This window comes from Aspergillus tanneri (genome assembly GCF_003426965.1).
Source record: "Aspergillus tanneri strain NIH1004 chromosome Unknown AapTan_1_pilon_pilon_pilon, whole genome shotgun sequence".
Lineage (NCBI taxonomy): Eukaryota > Fungi > Ascomycota > Eurotiomycetes > Eurotiales > Aspergillaceae > Aspergillus > Aspergillus tanneri.
Genome location: NW_022984628.1, coordinates 1,005,485 through 1,020,563, shown reverse-complemented (window position 1 = coordinate 1,020,563; position 15,079 = coordinate 1,005,485). Strand labels below are relative to the sequence as shown.

The window sequence follows — 15,079 nt, the reverse complement described above, 5'->3', positions numbered from 1 at the left end:
AAGCACACAGAGTGAGAGCAACAGAAGAAAAACCAACCTAACGGGGGGAAGGACAGGGAGTCGGCCGTCTTTAACCTCTCGACGGGTATACCGGCCCGGTGTTAGGAGACCTCAGACAGCGCTGGAAGAGGGGTAGGAATCGACTGGCTGTCGAGAGACGTTGAGCACATCGCCAGTCCATACCGTCGATTCGGTTGGACCACTTACCATGATGGTAGCCTGGAAGAGGGGTGTCAGCACTGCAGCATGGATCCCAAGCGTCGCTCTGATTGCACACCTCCATCCTGGCGATGGAGAGAGGGGCTGAGGTCTAAAATCTCGGGCGCGAATCGCCGGGCCAGAGTCAGGACCACAGACACTGAAAGCTTGGAGAAAGCTTAGCCCAGATCGATAGAGACGGATAACCGGATGGATATCCATCTTCTCAGCCAACGACAACTGTCTCGTGGAGCCAACGGAAGGAAAGGACTGTATCATGCCGAAAATAAACCGGAACTTAACTACGTAACAGGGAGGACATTGATGGTGAGAGAGGCCAAATGGCGGTGAATGACTGAACGAGAGGAAGCGATTTTCGTCTCCCATGATTACCATTAACTAATAATACCTCGTCTCAGTGCAAGCGATATATGAAACGAATAACATGAAATCGAATAATAAAAGAAAGAGAGAAAAGAAAAAAGAAAAAGAACAAAGAAAGAAATCTCAGGAATAATTTTGCACCAACCCCCCTGCAGAATCCGAATGCCGATATCCCATGTTTACCCAATCCTTCCCTTCATCCCTTTTGGTATCCTGCCATCTCTCGTCGTATATCATACAACAGAATTCATACAGTGAAACATTCACCTCTTCTGAGGGTTTGTTGCCTTTTCACCTTTTTATTTTTTCTCTTTTTTTTTTTATTTTGTTTTCTTCTGCGGTGTCGCGGTCGAACACTTTTCTCCTTTTCATCCAACCATGTGTGGGTATCAGCAATTAAGGACTCGTTTCTCAGTCTGTGTCAAGTTCACCATACCACAGCAACTAAATACAGACATACGGTGGACAAACAGTAACGACATTTAGCTCTTCTCCCCCTTGATCTTGCGCTTAAGCCAGCCGAAGAAGCCGTTCTTGCGCTTCTCGGCTTTGGCGGCTTCATTCTTGGCAGCCTCTTGAGCCTTGTCAGCCTCTGCCTTGGCTGTCTCTTTGGCCTTGTCCGTAAGCTGCTTGCCTTCCTGGGGCTTTGTATCGCTGGCACCCGCACCCTCTTTCGGCGCTTCCTGGACCGGCTGAGAATCCCGGACTTTAGCCTCTTCTGGCTTCTTGATCTCTTCCGGTGTCTTGGTCTCGTCGGTCTTCTTGGGCTTGTCGGTCTTCTTGGTTTCTTCCGTCTTCTTGGCCTCCTCTGGCTTCCTGGCCGCAGAAGTAGCGGCAGCAGCGGCAGCAACGACCGGAGACCTGGTCTCCGTGGCAGCTTGGTATTTGGTCGCACCGGTTGGCTCCTGCTTCAGATCAGATGCGGCCGCCTTCTGGGTAGCGGGCTGTGTGCCAGTATCCTTGTGGGCCGCTTCCTTAGCCGGAGCCTTGTCATGGATGGTCGAGGGAACTCGGATTTCTCGCTCCGTGGATGTAGCGGCAGGTGCAGTCGTAGCCGTACCCGTGCTTGTAAGAGCTGCAGGAGCTGCGGCAGCTGTCTCCTTGGCTGTAGACGAAGGCGCAGGGGTTTCTGTGTCCTTTGCCGCTGTAGAGGCGGGCACTTCCGAAGTCTTAGTGCTGACGGGAGTCTCTTGCTGCGGCTTAGAGGCCTCACGATCTCCAACCTCCTTGGTAGCAGTGGGGGCTCCAGTCGGTGCAATCGCCGCCGCAGTCTGGGGCTTGGCGGACGTGTCCGTAGCAGTAGAGGTGGCTGCGCCCGTTGCAGGCACAGCCGTACTGGATGCAACATTGGAGGATGTGGCAGTAACAGCCTTATCGTCAACAGAGGACAAACCTGGCACAGCCAGAACCGATAACACTTTATCTCTCGGGTCCGCGCCAAGCCCAGGGACTATCTGAGGTTGCACCGTAGAAGCCTTCTCGCTGGGCAATTCGGCCTTGGTTGCTGCAGCCGTCGATTCAGATGGCTTGGCGGCTGGCACCTCATTGTCTGTCTTGGGAATCTTAGCAGGCTTGGTGTCCTCTTCCTTGGCGGCTGGGGTGGTCTCGTGGGGTCGCTTCACATGAACTGCATCGGCAGCGTCTGATGCTGCGGCGGTGATCGGTTCGACGACAGCAGGTTCCTTTGGCCGTTCGGGCAATGTCTTAGACTCCTCTGCGACTGCCTCGGGCAATGCAGCTATTAGGAAGGGAAAAAAGAAAGGTCAGTACCTAGGTGGGTAACACGAAGTGTTGAATGGGGCTCACTTGACTTCTTCGCCTCTTCTCCGACCGCGGATGCAGTCTTGCTGCCTTCCTCAGAGATCTGTTGCGGGGCGGAGGTTGTGTCGGGGGCGGCAGTGGTAGTCGCTGCAGTGGCAGCATCTCGAGTTTCTGACGTAACACCTTCAGTCTCTCCTTCGCTCTTCTGGAGGGTTTCCTCAACCTCATTGCCTGGGGTTCTGGGTAGCACAAAAGATCAAAATAGTCAGTACTGCAGGTTGGATTCAATATCGGGCAAACAAAGCCACAACAAAATTTCACGACGTGTGCGCGCGGCCACAATGACCACTTACAGAGTGTTTTCGACATCGGTGGCCTTCTTGCTGGCAGCGGCGGCAGCAGCAACGCTGTTGCCTTTGCTCTTGCCCTTATTCTTGGATTTTCCTCCTTTCTTAGGCATTATGATCGAGTATCCTGCAGGCACCAGTGAGTTCCAGGAGTCTGGCCACGTAGTGATGACGACACCGGTGTGCGCATGTATCGGGAGGCGCAGAAGACACTTACAGACGAATCGATTGCACTTGATTGGGGATGGAAATCAGGAAAGCTAAGAGTAGGACGACCTGTCGGGGGAAGTCGAAGGATGAGAGGTGGATTGAAGGAGAGGGAGGTTAGGGGCGGCCGATTTGGTATGTTGGTTCTTTCCGAATGCCTAATCGAAATCGGGGAACGTTAATCCGCGGCTGAGGGACGGCAGGGAACAATAGGCCTGATTGGATTAATGACGCAGGGTGAACCAATTTGCCCTGCCTGCTATAGTAATATATAATGCGATCGATATCCCGTTGTCGATGTGTGATTGTAAGGGGACGGAGATATATGCAAGAGGGATCCTCGATACGATCGCAAAGCTGAAAAACCCGCCCACGCCGGTCACCTGAGTCGCGCAATCCCAGGGAGGCCGACCAGTTTTACATACACGTACAATGGACAATACACCAGAGGGCTAGAGGTGCCTAGGCCTATGTACGAAATGAAATAGAAAAGGATGGGATACCTCGTTTGCAAGGAAATTGCGATTGTCCGAGTCTATGCAGATACATTGGTTATACGGTGTATTACGAGGTCTTCAAATCGCGAACCACCAAAAACATTAGGCTACAGAATGTCGCATTAAACTTAGGGAACCACTAAATTATCGGAATCCATCCATCGAGTCTCCTGGTTGCGGGTTTCCCCTATGCCAGGATCGAAGCTGAGGCTACTCGACTAGAGCTGTTTGCGGCGATCGGTCGTGTGCCTGCAGCAGTGGCCACGCACTAACGCGGTGATAGCCCTAAGCATGGTGATAGTTAATCCGAGACATGTCCGGATTCATTACGATCGGCTATTATTGGCCTACATGTAATTGCTACTCAACTATACGGAGTACACAGTACAGAGTATGTACAGAGATGGGTTAATTGAGAATCTTTCTAATCTTATGTCGAGTATGCCAGTCATCAAGGAGTTACCCGGACTACATTCAAACGAGCACTTTGCATTATCCACAACACACGCGTAAACCATCTACCTGTCTTAAACAACCAGCAAAACTCGACACGTAGATAACTACTGAAACGATCTACTGCAGATGATAGTTGTTCTACTACCTATCTTCCATCTAACCAGCACATCTTCCCTGGCCTACAACCCCTCCACTGGTAGTTCAAGATAAACTTTGCGTCCCTCACCTGACTCTCTGGGGTAAGGGTTGGGCAGCGAGGGCATGGAAATGATGTAGTAACTTCATCCCTTGCAGATGACCATCCCATCACAGCATTCCTTAGTCTGCCCGGTTCAGGAATGCGGAAATAGCTACCTTCTAGAATAAACACAGCCTCCTTCTGGACTGCAACCTCACGTAAGTTGCAGGAATGTGGCGTACTGACGGCCACGTTGGCAGGGACAAAATAAAAACACAAAACATGCTGCAGGGAAGAACACGAGAATCTATTAGAACATATGGAAATCTAACGACAACAACCAAAAAGAGGTAAAAAATTGACCTACGCAGGGATCGAACCTGCAATCTTTTGATTCGTAGTCAAACGCCTTGCCATTGGGCCAGCAGGCCATTTCTTTTATGTAGGGTTGCATTAAAATGCTATGTAGGGCAAAATTACTGCTGACGCCGACCGGAAACAGCGTGCCGAGTGGAGAGTAGCCGACCTAACCGGCGGATCGCCCGGAAGCAACCCTCAATGCGACAATATCATTTGCCCATGTACTTATGACCCGTAACATTCTTGATTAATATTTACTGTGTAATACTACATATCAATGTCGCTCACGATACCCAGCTCCTGCAGCCATGACGGCATAGTGGACACTCTGTGGCAGCCAGTGGTGGATGATGGATGAGCCGCCAAGGAGGCCACCGCCTAAGCATGACGTTGCATAACCTAACCGATCCGGTATGTTCAGACGCTGGCCTTGCCAGATGCTAAGAGAGCAAGGCGTATTCAGGTCGGCGGTGGCATGTTGATCTGTCTTAGCCTGCCTTTCCAGAATTGTTCGCTGCAGGACCACGACGGCCTCGTTTGCCATTTCATACCTAGTATGGATGTATTTAAATCTTGCCACCCCAATCTGAATGCCGCGGAGATACTACGTACACCCACTCGGCGACAAGATCCAGTTGGTCACTGAAACTTTGAAGGCTGAATGAAAGAGAAACCCCATGACCAGGATTATCCGGGATACTATTGCTTGGCCAGACAGGCCTATCCGGTGAGCCACCAGCCAGGACGCCAAAAACCATGGTTGTTTCGGCAGGAAAAGGCAGTACCTGGACCGACCAATGTAACCCGATGACCCGATTAATTGGCCTAAAGGAAGGGGTTAGTCAGCGAATGATTGGGACGGATGGCACCGAGACACGGATTGCTGGAAGGAGGAATCTTCCGGAACCCGGGCGGGTGAATTCCCTGTTGTCAGAGTCGTTGAATTTTCTTCGAACACGGGGCCGTATGGGAGCTAGTCGTCGTGTCTTTTCGCTTTATTTTTGGTTTTCTTTCCTTCTTTTTCACCTTTCCCAAGCTGTATAAGTGGACGGCAGGCAAGGCAGAACTAGTTACGGAGTACAGTAAGAACAATTACTTCCTATAGCTGCCCTGGTAAGAGATCAGAATCGCCATAATTCACGCACAAGCCCTGTGGGCCCCTCCACGTTGGCCCCTCCTTTCGCAATTACCGGATTGGAGATTCCATCCAGAGGGGTGTGTTAGACTGGTAGTAAACTAGCAGTAGTAATACTCGGGCGGTTCTGACGGTGTCTGGGGTCCATCAACGTCAGCGTCATACCCAATCATCGCCCCCCAGTTGGGAATGGAGTCCCAATCCTATTAAGTCATCCCATGAGAACGAACCGTGTAATTGCGCCTGCTAGTTCCAATCTGTTAAGACTCCCACCGTCTAGCCAAATCTACTAGACTCCTACCGTCCTAGACTATATCTATCCTCTCCCACCAATTCCACATTCCCCCCCGTCCTCCAATCTGACCCCAATCTGTTATCTGTTTCGCTCTCGCTCTCCTGGAAAGTATTCTTTTCTTTCTTTCCCTCCCTTTCCGTTTCTTCCTCCAATCTCCCCTCCATGCATACGATGATATCAAAGTTTGCTCCTCTAATCGATTGTCTCCTGTGCTTGCACGCTCTCCCTCGCGTCCATTCCCTGTCTGGGAAGGGTCTGCTGTTGTGAAGTGTTGACTCGACGTGTACTTCAACTTCTCTCAGAACCATCGAAAAGCATATACTACCAATTCGTGTGCTAGCCATCCACGTGTTCTTGCTCGTACCTATTTCATCAACTTTTTTTTTACTCCATCCGTCTCGTGTCTCGCGCCAAAATGAGTCTACGACAGAAAGTTCGCAGAGTATTCCACCGCAGTGGGAGCGGCTCGAAAGTCAAGGGCAATGGCATTAAGATCGAGTATTATAAGCGTCATGAGATCCCCCGGTCCAAGTTCAAGGGTCCGTTTGATCGGGAACACCAGAAAAGATTGGCTGCATGGTCGTTCAAGGAAGCCCAGGCCGATCGTCCCCGTCAATTCGACCTCTCTCTCTCTCCTTGCGCCACATTGCCCGACTATCTGAAATCTAGTTATGAGGAGGACGACGAGGATGTGGCCCCTGATCAAATTCGAACTACGGCACCAGAAATAACTCTCGCCGACGGTATGTATCATCCGTTTCCCCTATAGCCATACTCGTCCTACCGCTCGTTCAAGAGAAGCCTACGTGACGGTTTTTTACTCCTTTTTTTCCTTTTCTAACAACTATCAGAAGCCTCCATCGAATATCATAGAGAGACCGGCTCAGGATCTTCCTCATCTACCGCTGTTGACCCTGAAAGCTACAGCTCTTCATTGAAGACGCTTCTTCCCGATGTCCTACAACAGGATTCAATCGCTCAAATCAAGAGTCGGTGCGTTACACGTCGCCCGTTATACGAACCATCTCGCCGCCGCCCTTGACTCCTAAGGGCACCTATATGCCATTCGCACCGGAGGATTTGACACGGGCGTTGAACGCTGTGCAAATCTGTTAGTAACTTGTCAACATCTTCTGGCAAGATTTCGATTTGTTACTTGACAATCCATTCTCAAACTTTTTTATTTCTTTCCAACTGCTAAGCGACATTGATGTGCGCCTTTCAATTCAAATCCGCAAAGCGGGCAGCTGTCCTTGGTCACCGGGTAGTGTTCGAGGATTCACTTTCAAGGACCCAACCATCTCCATTAGAGGTCCACCTATGCGGTCGATACGTGAGGGGCAAGTATTATTACCTGTTCCAAGGTCTCGACTGCTCTTTGATGCATGAAACGAACAATGTTTCAAAAAGCGACTGATTGACTAATAATTTTCTGATTGCATTTCGATTGAGCGTATACCCACCCCCCTTGAGGTTCTACTTCGATTTCTTTCCTTTGTGCCTGGAACCTATTACATACTTGGATTCCTGTGGTGGCGGGAATGAATACTTAGTATTATGTGACCGTTACATGAATACTTACAATGCAATTACACTTAACGTTCCACTGGGTGCGCCAAGTCAATAGAACCACTGCACACGCAGCATACAGTTTTCCAAATAAATCCCCGTCCCCCCATCGTAGGCAGTCTGTCTCCTGATATCATTATCTGCAAGCAGGTAGGGAGGGGTGTAGCCCCTCAAAGTTCGACGCCAAGACAATAGACCGACATGTGCGTAAGACGAAAAACTGATCGACAATCGCCAAAGAATCAGTGACGAGGATGGTATCAAATAAGAGGCAAACGAAACTGCTTAACCTGCACTAGTGAGCTAAGATCCCCGATCGTCATTAGTGATGCTACATTGCTCATCATAGCTTATCGGGATGTATACTGTAGCGTATGGATGGTTGTGTACTCCGTAGATGTTCCCCGGTGGCTTGTAGAGCCTATTATTCAATTCTACTTTTGGTCTTTGGGTGTATGCCAAATCGCGATATTGGATCCTATTCTATATATTGTCTTGGGCTGTGTGTTGTTGCTTTGATTTGCTTTTATATACTTTTGGCATGGTCAACGGCTCGATATACTCCGTGCTACTCCGTACATTAATGGATAATTTACTGACAACAAGACCGGATGAATCTCACTGGAGAGTGTATGTATCGTGGCTTATTCCTACCCAGTTTCTGTATCCATCAGCATGTCATCGCGGTTTCGGAGTAGCTTAGTCTGACGCATCTGATGTTTAACAACAACAAGGATTTCCACCCGAGTCCTCAACCCGCCGAGAATAGTCTGACTAGGGATGTACATCCATAACCAGTAGGGTCATAAGCATTCTCTGTATTAGTAATGCCCTCCCAGAGAGAATCTGGGTTGTGAGGGGGAAACATTTGGATATATATTTTCCAGGTGGGTGCATCTTCGAAGTAGTAATTTCTGTTGGATGTCGCTGCGGAGTGAGATTCGAGAAATTGAATTTTTAGGTATTTTGCGCTGGATCTTATCTTCTCTACTCCATAGTGTTGGAGCTCTGGAAGAGATATACTGGGGTTGAGAGGGTCACTGACATGCATGAAGATGTTCGGAGGGTGGTATGTTTCTTGTCGGAGAGTGAACAGGAATGTTTTGTTCGAGACAGAAATGGCACCATCCACGGATGTAGTAATATACATATTGCAGATAAAGTTATGTAGCACAATCCATTGCATTGTTTGGTATCCAACATCATCACTCATAGCACACATCCGAGTAATTGCCCGGTTATCTATAAATCTACTCCTCCTGAGTGACAGTCATGTCTAATACTTCTACTCGTCCTCGTCCGCGAGTCTCGTTGCCCACAAACTCGTTCAACCCTTTGTATGCCCCCGGCTCCGCAAATCCAATTACCTCTAATTCATCACCCACCACTTCTTGCGACTCGACGGATTCAAAGTAGCTCATGATCTTATCCTTGACATTGCTGGGTGTCTTGGCTGATGCTTGCTCTGTATCGGATGCACCAGCCTCTGCATCTGAGTCTTGCTGCCGAGCGATCTTCTTTGATCCTTTACCACCCTTTTTGTTAGATTTGGGTCCGCCACCCGACGGGGTTTCCTTCTCTTTGTTGGATCCTGCAGCTGTCCCTGTCTTAACACTCTGCTTCAAAAGCGACACGGGACAGGTCACCCGAAGACGCATGCGCGCTCGCATCACAGGAATAGGCTGCCAAGCAATGAGCGCCTTCATAGCCTCGAGCGCCTGACTTTTCGCAGACTTATTCGGCGTTACACCAGTCCACAGCGGTTTCCGCGGCTGGGCCGGTCGCGACTCATCATCACCATTTGCATCCCCATTGTTCTGCTGACCCTGCGATTGTTGCATCTGCCCGCTTGCTGAGCTAAGTTGGTCCAAAGCCTTGGAGATCATGCCCGGCGTGTAGACCCGTTTGGTTGTAGGGTCGACTAGTCGTCCGGACACAATATCCAAGACTTCTTTTTCGACGCGCTCCACGATCTCCTTCCGCTCGCGCTCGCCGACTTGCACTTCGCCTTTTCGTAGAATTTCCTGCAGGATCTCGTCCGTGGGGGTGCCGGCACCGAACGCTTTGGCTAGTTCTGCGATGGGGGCGGTCTGGGCCTTAGATACGGATAGGAAGACGGTAGGGACTTGGAGAACATTGTCGAGGTCCTTTTCTGCTCCGGAGCGATACTCTAATAGTTTGTTCTTGTAACACGCCAGTTCGAATCGCTTTTTGCCTGTGATGGAGGTTTTAGCCGGGTTGCCCCGGGGGGGGGGGGGGAGGGTAGTGAAGTGATGAATTCTCCCCATCTGGAACTTCTCCAAAAAGTAAAATGTCATACCAAGATTGGACTACTACACACCTTTTTTTAGTCGTACAATTGATACATTCGTAAATTTAATCTGGTTCGATGGCTGATTGATAGGCATCGTGCACAGCGCGACTTTAGAAGAAGACGCACTTTGCCTAAGGGTGATATGGTCAACAGAGAACTGACTGGAGGTGTAGAAAACCCGCCTAATGCCTTAATGAAGAATCAAGTCAGGAATGCAGCAGTCTCATGATTGGTGTGAATGGCGATAACGGTGGCCCCATGTTACCGATGACTCAGCACGGATGATTCAGCGCCTGACTTGCCATTCCTGTGAGGCACCGTCCCGTGATTGGCCGCCTTCCGCCACTCGTATCGGCGTCATCGGCTCCTGACAACCCCCCCAATCTACATTTCATCCTCTCTTCTTTCCCTCTTCATCTCCCGGGGCCGCTGGATTTCCATCGGCTTCTTTTTATACTTTTGTTGTTGTTGTTGTTGTACACTGTGCGTTGCTGTTCCCATTTTTATGCCATTCCCCGTCTCCCTTTCCTTGCAAGATAACTACCTCAGATAGGATACTGATAAGCTACTAGCTGCAGGCCATCTTGACCCCAGGGTCCTTCTTTCCCACCTTTGCTCTTCTATCACCATCCCTTCTCATTTCATCTCATCCTGAACACCTATAATCAACAATGAGATTCTTACCAGCTGCTTTGCTGGTTGGAGCGGCCACTGCTGCCGTTCCTGCCCAGCAGGTCCTGAACCGGCCCAAGGAGGAACCGACTCTGGGGAGCTTCACCGCTCCAGTCCATGCCTTCCAGGAACAACTCCAGGAACAGCTTAAGACGCTCTCTGATGAGGCTCGTAAGCTGTGGGATGAAATGTCCAACTACTTCCCTGACAGCATGGATCACAATCCTGTCTTCTCTCTTCCTAAGAAGCATAACCGTCGCCCTGACTCTCACTGGGACCATATTGTTCGTGGGTCTGACGTCCAGAGTGTCTGGGTCGACAGTGCCAATGGCGGCAAGGAGCGAGAGCTTGATGGAAAGCTAGAAGCTTACGACCTTAGAGTCAAGAAGACTAACCCCAGCTCCCTCGGTATTGACCCGAACGTGAAGCAGTACACTGGTTATCTGGATGACAACGAGAACGATAAGCATCTGTTCTATTGTGAGTGCAGCCTGTGACAGAAATTTGAATCTTCTGTATCACTAATTATTCTATGTGAAGGGTTCTTCGAATCACGCAATGACCCCAAGAACGACCCCGTTGTTCTGTGGCTCAACGGTGGCCCCGGCTGCTCCTCACTCACGGGCTTGTTCTTAGAACTCGGCCCTAGCAGCATTGACAAGAATATCAAGCCAGTACACAACGATTTCTCTTGGAACTCCAACGCTTCTGTGATTTTCCTTGACCAGCCTGTCAATGTCGGTTATTCTTACAGTGGCTCTGCCGTTAGTGATACTGTTGCTGCCGGCAAGGATATCTATGCCCTCCTGACCCTCTTCTTCAAACAATTCCCAGAGTATGCTACACAGGACTTCCACATCGCGGGCGAGTCCTATGCCGGCCACTATATCCCGGTTTTCGCCTCGGAGATCCTGTCTCACAAGAAGCGCAACATTAACTTGCAGTCCGTCCTCATTGGTAATGGTCTTACAGACGGTCTTACGCAGTATGAATACTATCGTCCCATGGCCTGTGGCGATGGTGGATACCCAGCTGTGCTGGACGAGGGCACTTGCCAGTCAATGGACAATGCTCTTCCCCGCTGCCAGTCGATGATCAAGGCCTGCTACGACTCCGAAAGCACATGGGTCTGTCTCCCTGCGTCGATCTACTGCAACAATGCTATGCTTGGCCCTTACCAGCGTACTGGACAGAATGTCTACGATATTCGTGGCAAATGTGAGGATTCCAGCAACCTTTGCTACAAGGCAATGGGCTACGTTAGTGAGTACTTGAACAAGGCTGAGGTTCGCGAGGCCGTGGGCGCCGAAGTTCAGGGTTACGATTCGTGCAACTTTGACATTAACCGGAACTTCCTCTTCCATGGTGACTGGATGAAGCCATACCACCGCCTTGTTCCTGGTCTCCTTGAGCAGATCCCCATCTTGATATATGCGGGTGATGCTGACTTCATCTGCAACTGGCTTGGCAACAAGGCCTGGACTGAAGCCTTGGAGTGGCCTGGACAGGCAGAATATGCCTCTGCTGTCTTGAAGGATCTTAAGATCGAAGAGAATAAGCACAAGGGAAAGAAGATTGGCGAAGTTAAGTCTCACGGCAACTTCACCTTCGTGCGCATCTTTGGCGGGGGGGCCACATGGTTCCTATGGATCAACCCGAGGCGGGTCTGGAGTTCTTTAACCGCTGGCTCGGAGGTGAATGGTTCTAGATGATTAGATGAAGACGCATTAAGCACTATGATCCCGTTAGACATGCAGAATTAGGCTCCCAATTTGTGAACCCTATTTCATGTGTTCAGAAAGTATGAATATTCTCATGATTTAGTATTAGTAAAGTATAGAAAGTATATGCTTTGCGCAACAGTTCCGGTTGCAAGATGTGATTTGGGTCGATCGTTGTAAAGCTATACCTTTACCACTCCCGCCTTCTCTAGAGGATCAACGAGAGTCCTGCGAGAAGAGCGACAGTGGAACAGAAAACAATGAAGGTAATGTGGTACCTCCAGACTAAGCTGCCCATACCTACTACGCCAAATAGCATAAAATGGAATTTTTGATGATGTTCATTTCATATTGGTATGATTCTTTCACTTTTTTAGACCCGTGTTCTCTTATATTCAGGTCCCACAAAATTTCGTTAAAACACACCAACATACAATAAGAATTTCTCCCCCCTTTCCCAGAATCCACTCCAGCAAGTACGAAGGAACGAAATAGCCTTCCCGTATAGTTTAGCCCTTCTTCTTGCTGACACCGACGGTGCGGCCACGACGGCCGGTGGTCTTGGTGTGCTGACCACGGACACGAAGACCCCAGTAGTGACGCAGACCACGGTGAGAACGGATTTTCTTCAGGCGCTCGAGGTCCTCACGGAGCTTGCTGTCGAGGCCATTGGACAGAACCTGCGAGTCCTTGCCATCGGTGATGTCGCGCTGTCTGTTCAGGAACCAGGTGGGGATCTTGTACTGGGTAGGGTTCTGGAGGATGGTGACGACACGTTCGAGCTCTTCGGTGGTGAGCTCACCGGCGCTATAGGAGAAAGCAAATTCGTTAATTTTGGTTGTTCGGAGATATCAATCATGAATAAGTCTTCCTGTCGAGCGATTCCTCTTCTCATTCCCATTTTCATTGGCCGGAAATTATCGGATTAAAAAAAAAAAAAAAAAAAAAAAACCAAACATACCGCTTGGAAAGGTCAACATCAGCCTTCTTGCAGACCAAGTTGGAGTAACGGCGACCGACACCCTTGATCTGGGTCAAGGCGTACATGATCTTCTGCTTGCCGTCAACATTGGTGTTGAGCAGACGCAAGATGTACTGGAAGTTCGTCTTCTCGCCGGACACGAGCGCTGTAGTTCACCAAAAAGAATCGCAGTCAGCCATCTGTTTCTAGGACTTTCGCAAGACCAAAAAAAAACGCCATCCGAGTCGCTCATATCGTCCATGTCGTCGACATCGAATATGCCATCTCCTCCTATCAGAATTCCCAGAGCGATAGAAAAACAGGTAAAGGATCATTTCGGGAGTAGGACAGCACGTACACATGATGGGCGATGGCGCGACGGGATCGCGTTGATTGTCGACAGCGAGAGGGATGAGAAGGAGGTGAAATCGAGGGCTTCGCTGGGCTTCTAACTTTGCTCTCCCGTTGTGGGATCGGGTAAGTAGCGATCTAGCTTGAATTGGTATGGTGCGCTTGAGGGCTCGCTTGTGCTGCACTAGTCCAGGGTTGGCTGGTGTCAGTCAAGGGCACTAGACTGTTTAGGTGCATTGCACGTGATTCATGTGTATGAGTACAATACTCCGTATTTGGTGTTCTTGTTATTCTACTTAGAGAGCAAAAAGGAGATGGGTGGGTCGTAGCAACTTGTTCAATGATGACTCTGACTAGTTGTTAAGCGAACAGCTAGTACAGTATTATTCAGAACTTTACGATAGACGGGTGCTGCATCTGTTGGTGTTTTTTGAAAATAGTTTTGTAATTTAATATCTAATGTGTAATTTGTCAAAAACATAGCGTATCATTTCCTCGATGGTCTAACGGTCATGATTTCCGCTTGTCACTCAATAGAGAACGAGCGCGGGAGACCTGGGTTCGACTCCCAGTCGGGGAGTTTTCTTTTTCCTCCAATTTTTACTAACAACATTTACTAATAGTTATTTTGTTGCTTGTATTTGAAAAGGAATAGTAGTTAATAACTTGGTCTTGAAACATGCGTGCGTTAAAGGCATACGTAAATTAGTAGATGCTGGCTTTGAGGCTCAGAAGGTGGGGTGACTTGCCTTTCTCTCAATCTTTACGTTTTCCAATCCGTGGATGCCTCGAGGTCCCAAAATAGCTCCATCGTCAAAAACAAGAACCCTGTCTGCGAAATCAATTTGAGACGGCTTATGTACCCTGCTTCATCTGTTTCATCTTTTGTTTACAAAGAATGCCTCGTTCATTATATGGAATTCGTCAGCGACAATCACAGTCTTGTCGAATTCGCTTGCAATGTCTCGATTTGTGAGTGATTGATTGAAAATAAAATTGAGCATGGATTACTGGCTTCCTACGCTAGTAGTTTATTCCAACTTTATCCAGATCTTCGCTTGTGACAGGTGGGCGGTCCTGACCTATCTATATTCGCTTGGGTCCCCTGAAGCTTTATTGACTATCTATTGCTATGAGATCATGAGACTGTCTCGTCACAGAACTTCCATAGCCTACCGTCATCGATTCTTCAGATGTGACACCGGTATTCCGTGAAAACACAACAATCAATGATCGTATACTAGGAATTTCATTGTCCTGATGATATTTGGCCAGGACTACAAGTTTCCAGGCTCATGCTACTAGAAGAAAAAGTTGTGTTCCTTAAATAGTATCTCTTTGGCTCTTTGAAATCTGGTTCTTTAACAAGGTAATGAATGCTCACGCACCGGCATTTTACAATTCTGCCTTTCACTCGACTGTGACTCAACCTGGAAACAATATCCAGTGGATTATTGCGTTTTCTTTAATTCAATCTATGTTATTGAAGAATTCTTTAACCCTTAAGCCATAGTGGCTGAAGCGGACTCGAAATGCTTTGTATGACTCGATTGACATTCCAACATGGCCAGCGTCACTGGGGACAAAGGACACAATACATTCCATCAGGATTTCTCTACACTAATGTTCTCTTCACTAAGCATGGAATCCCAGCAAGGGCTTGACCAGGGTTC

General features: G+C 48.9%; 6 protein-coding genes and 2 non-coding genes across 8 annotated transcripts; 3 read left to right on the top strand and 5 right to left on the bottom strand.

Annotated features, from left to right (window-relative positions):
- Positions 1-1,064: 1,064 nt before the first annotated feature.
- ATNIH1004_002371 (uncharacterized protein) lies at positions 1,065-2,803 on the bottom strand (the record flags this gene model as incomplete). The annotated part of the gene is made up of 3 exons (XM_033567063.1): positions 1,065-2,320; positions 2,389-2,582; positions 2,697-2,803. 3 exons carry the CDS (start codon positions 2,801-2,803, stop codon positions 1,065-1,067), a joined length of 1,557 nt encoding a protein of 518 aa, XP_033429058.1.
- A 1,584-nt stretch (positions 2,804-4,387) lies between these two features.
- On the bottom strand, positions 4,388-4,459 carry ATNIH1004_002370. Its single transcript has one exon. It is a non-coding gene; the product is annotated as a tRNA-Arg (tRNA).
- A 203-nt stretch (positions 4,460-4,662) lies between these two features.
- Positions 4,663-5,146, bottom strand: ATNIH1004_002369 (uncharacterized protein; the record flags this gene model as incomplete). The annotated part of the gene is made up of 2 exons (XM_033567062.1): positions 4,663-4,939; positions 5,001-5,146. The coding sequence occupies 2 exons, from the start codon at positions 5,144-5,146 to the stop codon at positions 4,663-4,665; spliced, it is 423 nt and encodes a 140-aa protein (XP_033429057.1).
- A 1,087-nt stretch (positions 5,147-6,233) lies between these two features.
- Positions 6,234-6,860, top strand: ATNIH1004_002368 (uncharacterized protein; the record flags this gene model as incomplete). The annotated part of the gene is made up of 2 exons (XM_033567061.1): positions 6,234-6,561; positions 6,670-6,860. 2 exons carry the CDS (start codon positions 6,234-6,236, stop codon positions 6,858-6,860), a joined length of 519 nt encoding a protein of 172 aa, XP_033429056.1.
- A 1,777-nt stretch (positions 6,861-8,637) lies between these two features.
- Positions 8,638-9,795, bottom strand: ATNIH1004_002367 (guanine nucleotide exchange factor SDO1; the record flags this gene model as incomplete). Its single annotated transcript, XM_033567060.1, has 2 exons — positions 8,638-9,602; positions 9,729-9,795. 2 exons carry the CDS (start codon positions 9,793-9,795, stop codon positions 8,638-8,640), a joined length of 1,032 nt encoding a protein of 343 aa, XP_033429055.1.
- A 577-nt stretch (positions 9,796-10,372) lies between these two features.
- On the top strand, positions 10,373-12,085 carry cp3 (carboxypeptidase C PRC1; the record flags this gene model as incomplete). Its single annotated transcript, XM_033567059.1, has 2 exons — positions 10,373-10,853; positions 10,914-12,085. The coding sequence occupies 2 exons, from the start codon at positions 10,373-10,375 to the stop codon at positions 12,083-12,085; spliced, it is 1,653 nt and encodes a 550-aa protein (XP_033429054.1).
- Positions 12,086-12,603: 518 nt separating this feature from the next.
- On the bottom strand, positions 12,604-13,417 carry RPS18 (40S ribosomal protein uS13; the record flags this gene model as incomplete). Its single annotated transcript, XM_033567058.1, has 3 exons — positions 12,604-12,901; positions 13,056-13,221; positions 13,414-13,417. The coding sequence occupies 3 exons, from the start codon at positions 13,415-13,417 to the stop codon at positions 12,604-12,606; spliced, it is 468 nt and encodes a 155-aa protein (XP_033429053.1).
- Positions 13,418-13,898: 481 nt separating this feature from the next.
- Positions 13,899-13,986, top strand: ATNIH1004_002364. The gene has a single exon. It is a non-coding gene; the product is annotated as a tRNA-Asp (tRNA).
- Positions 13,987-15,079: the final 1,093 nt, after the last annotated feature.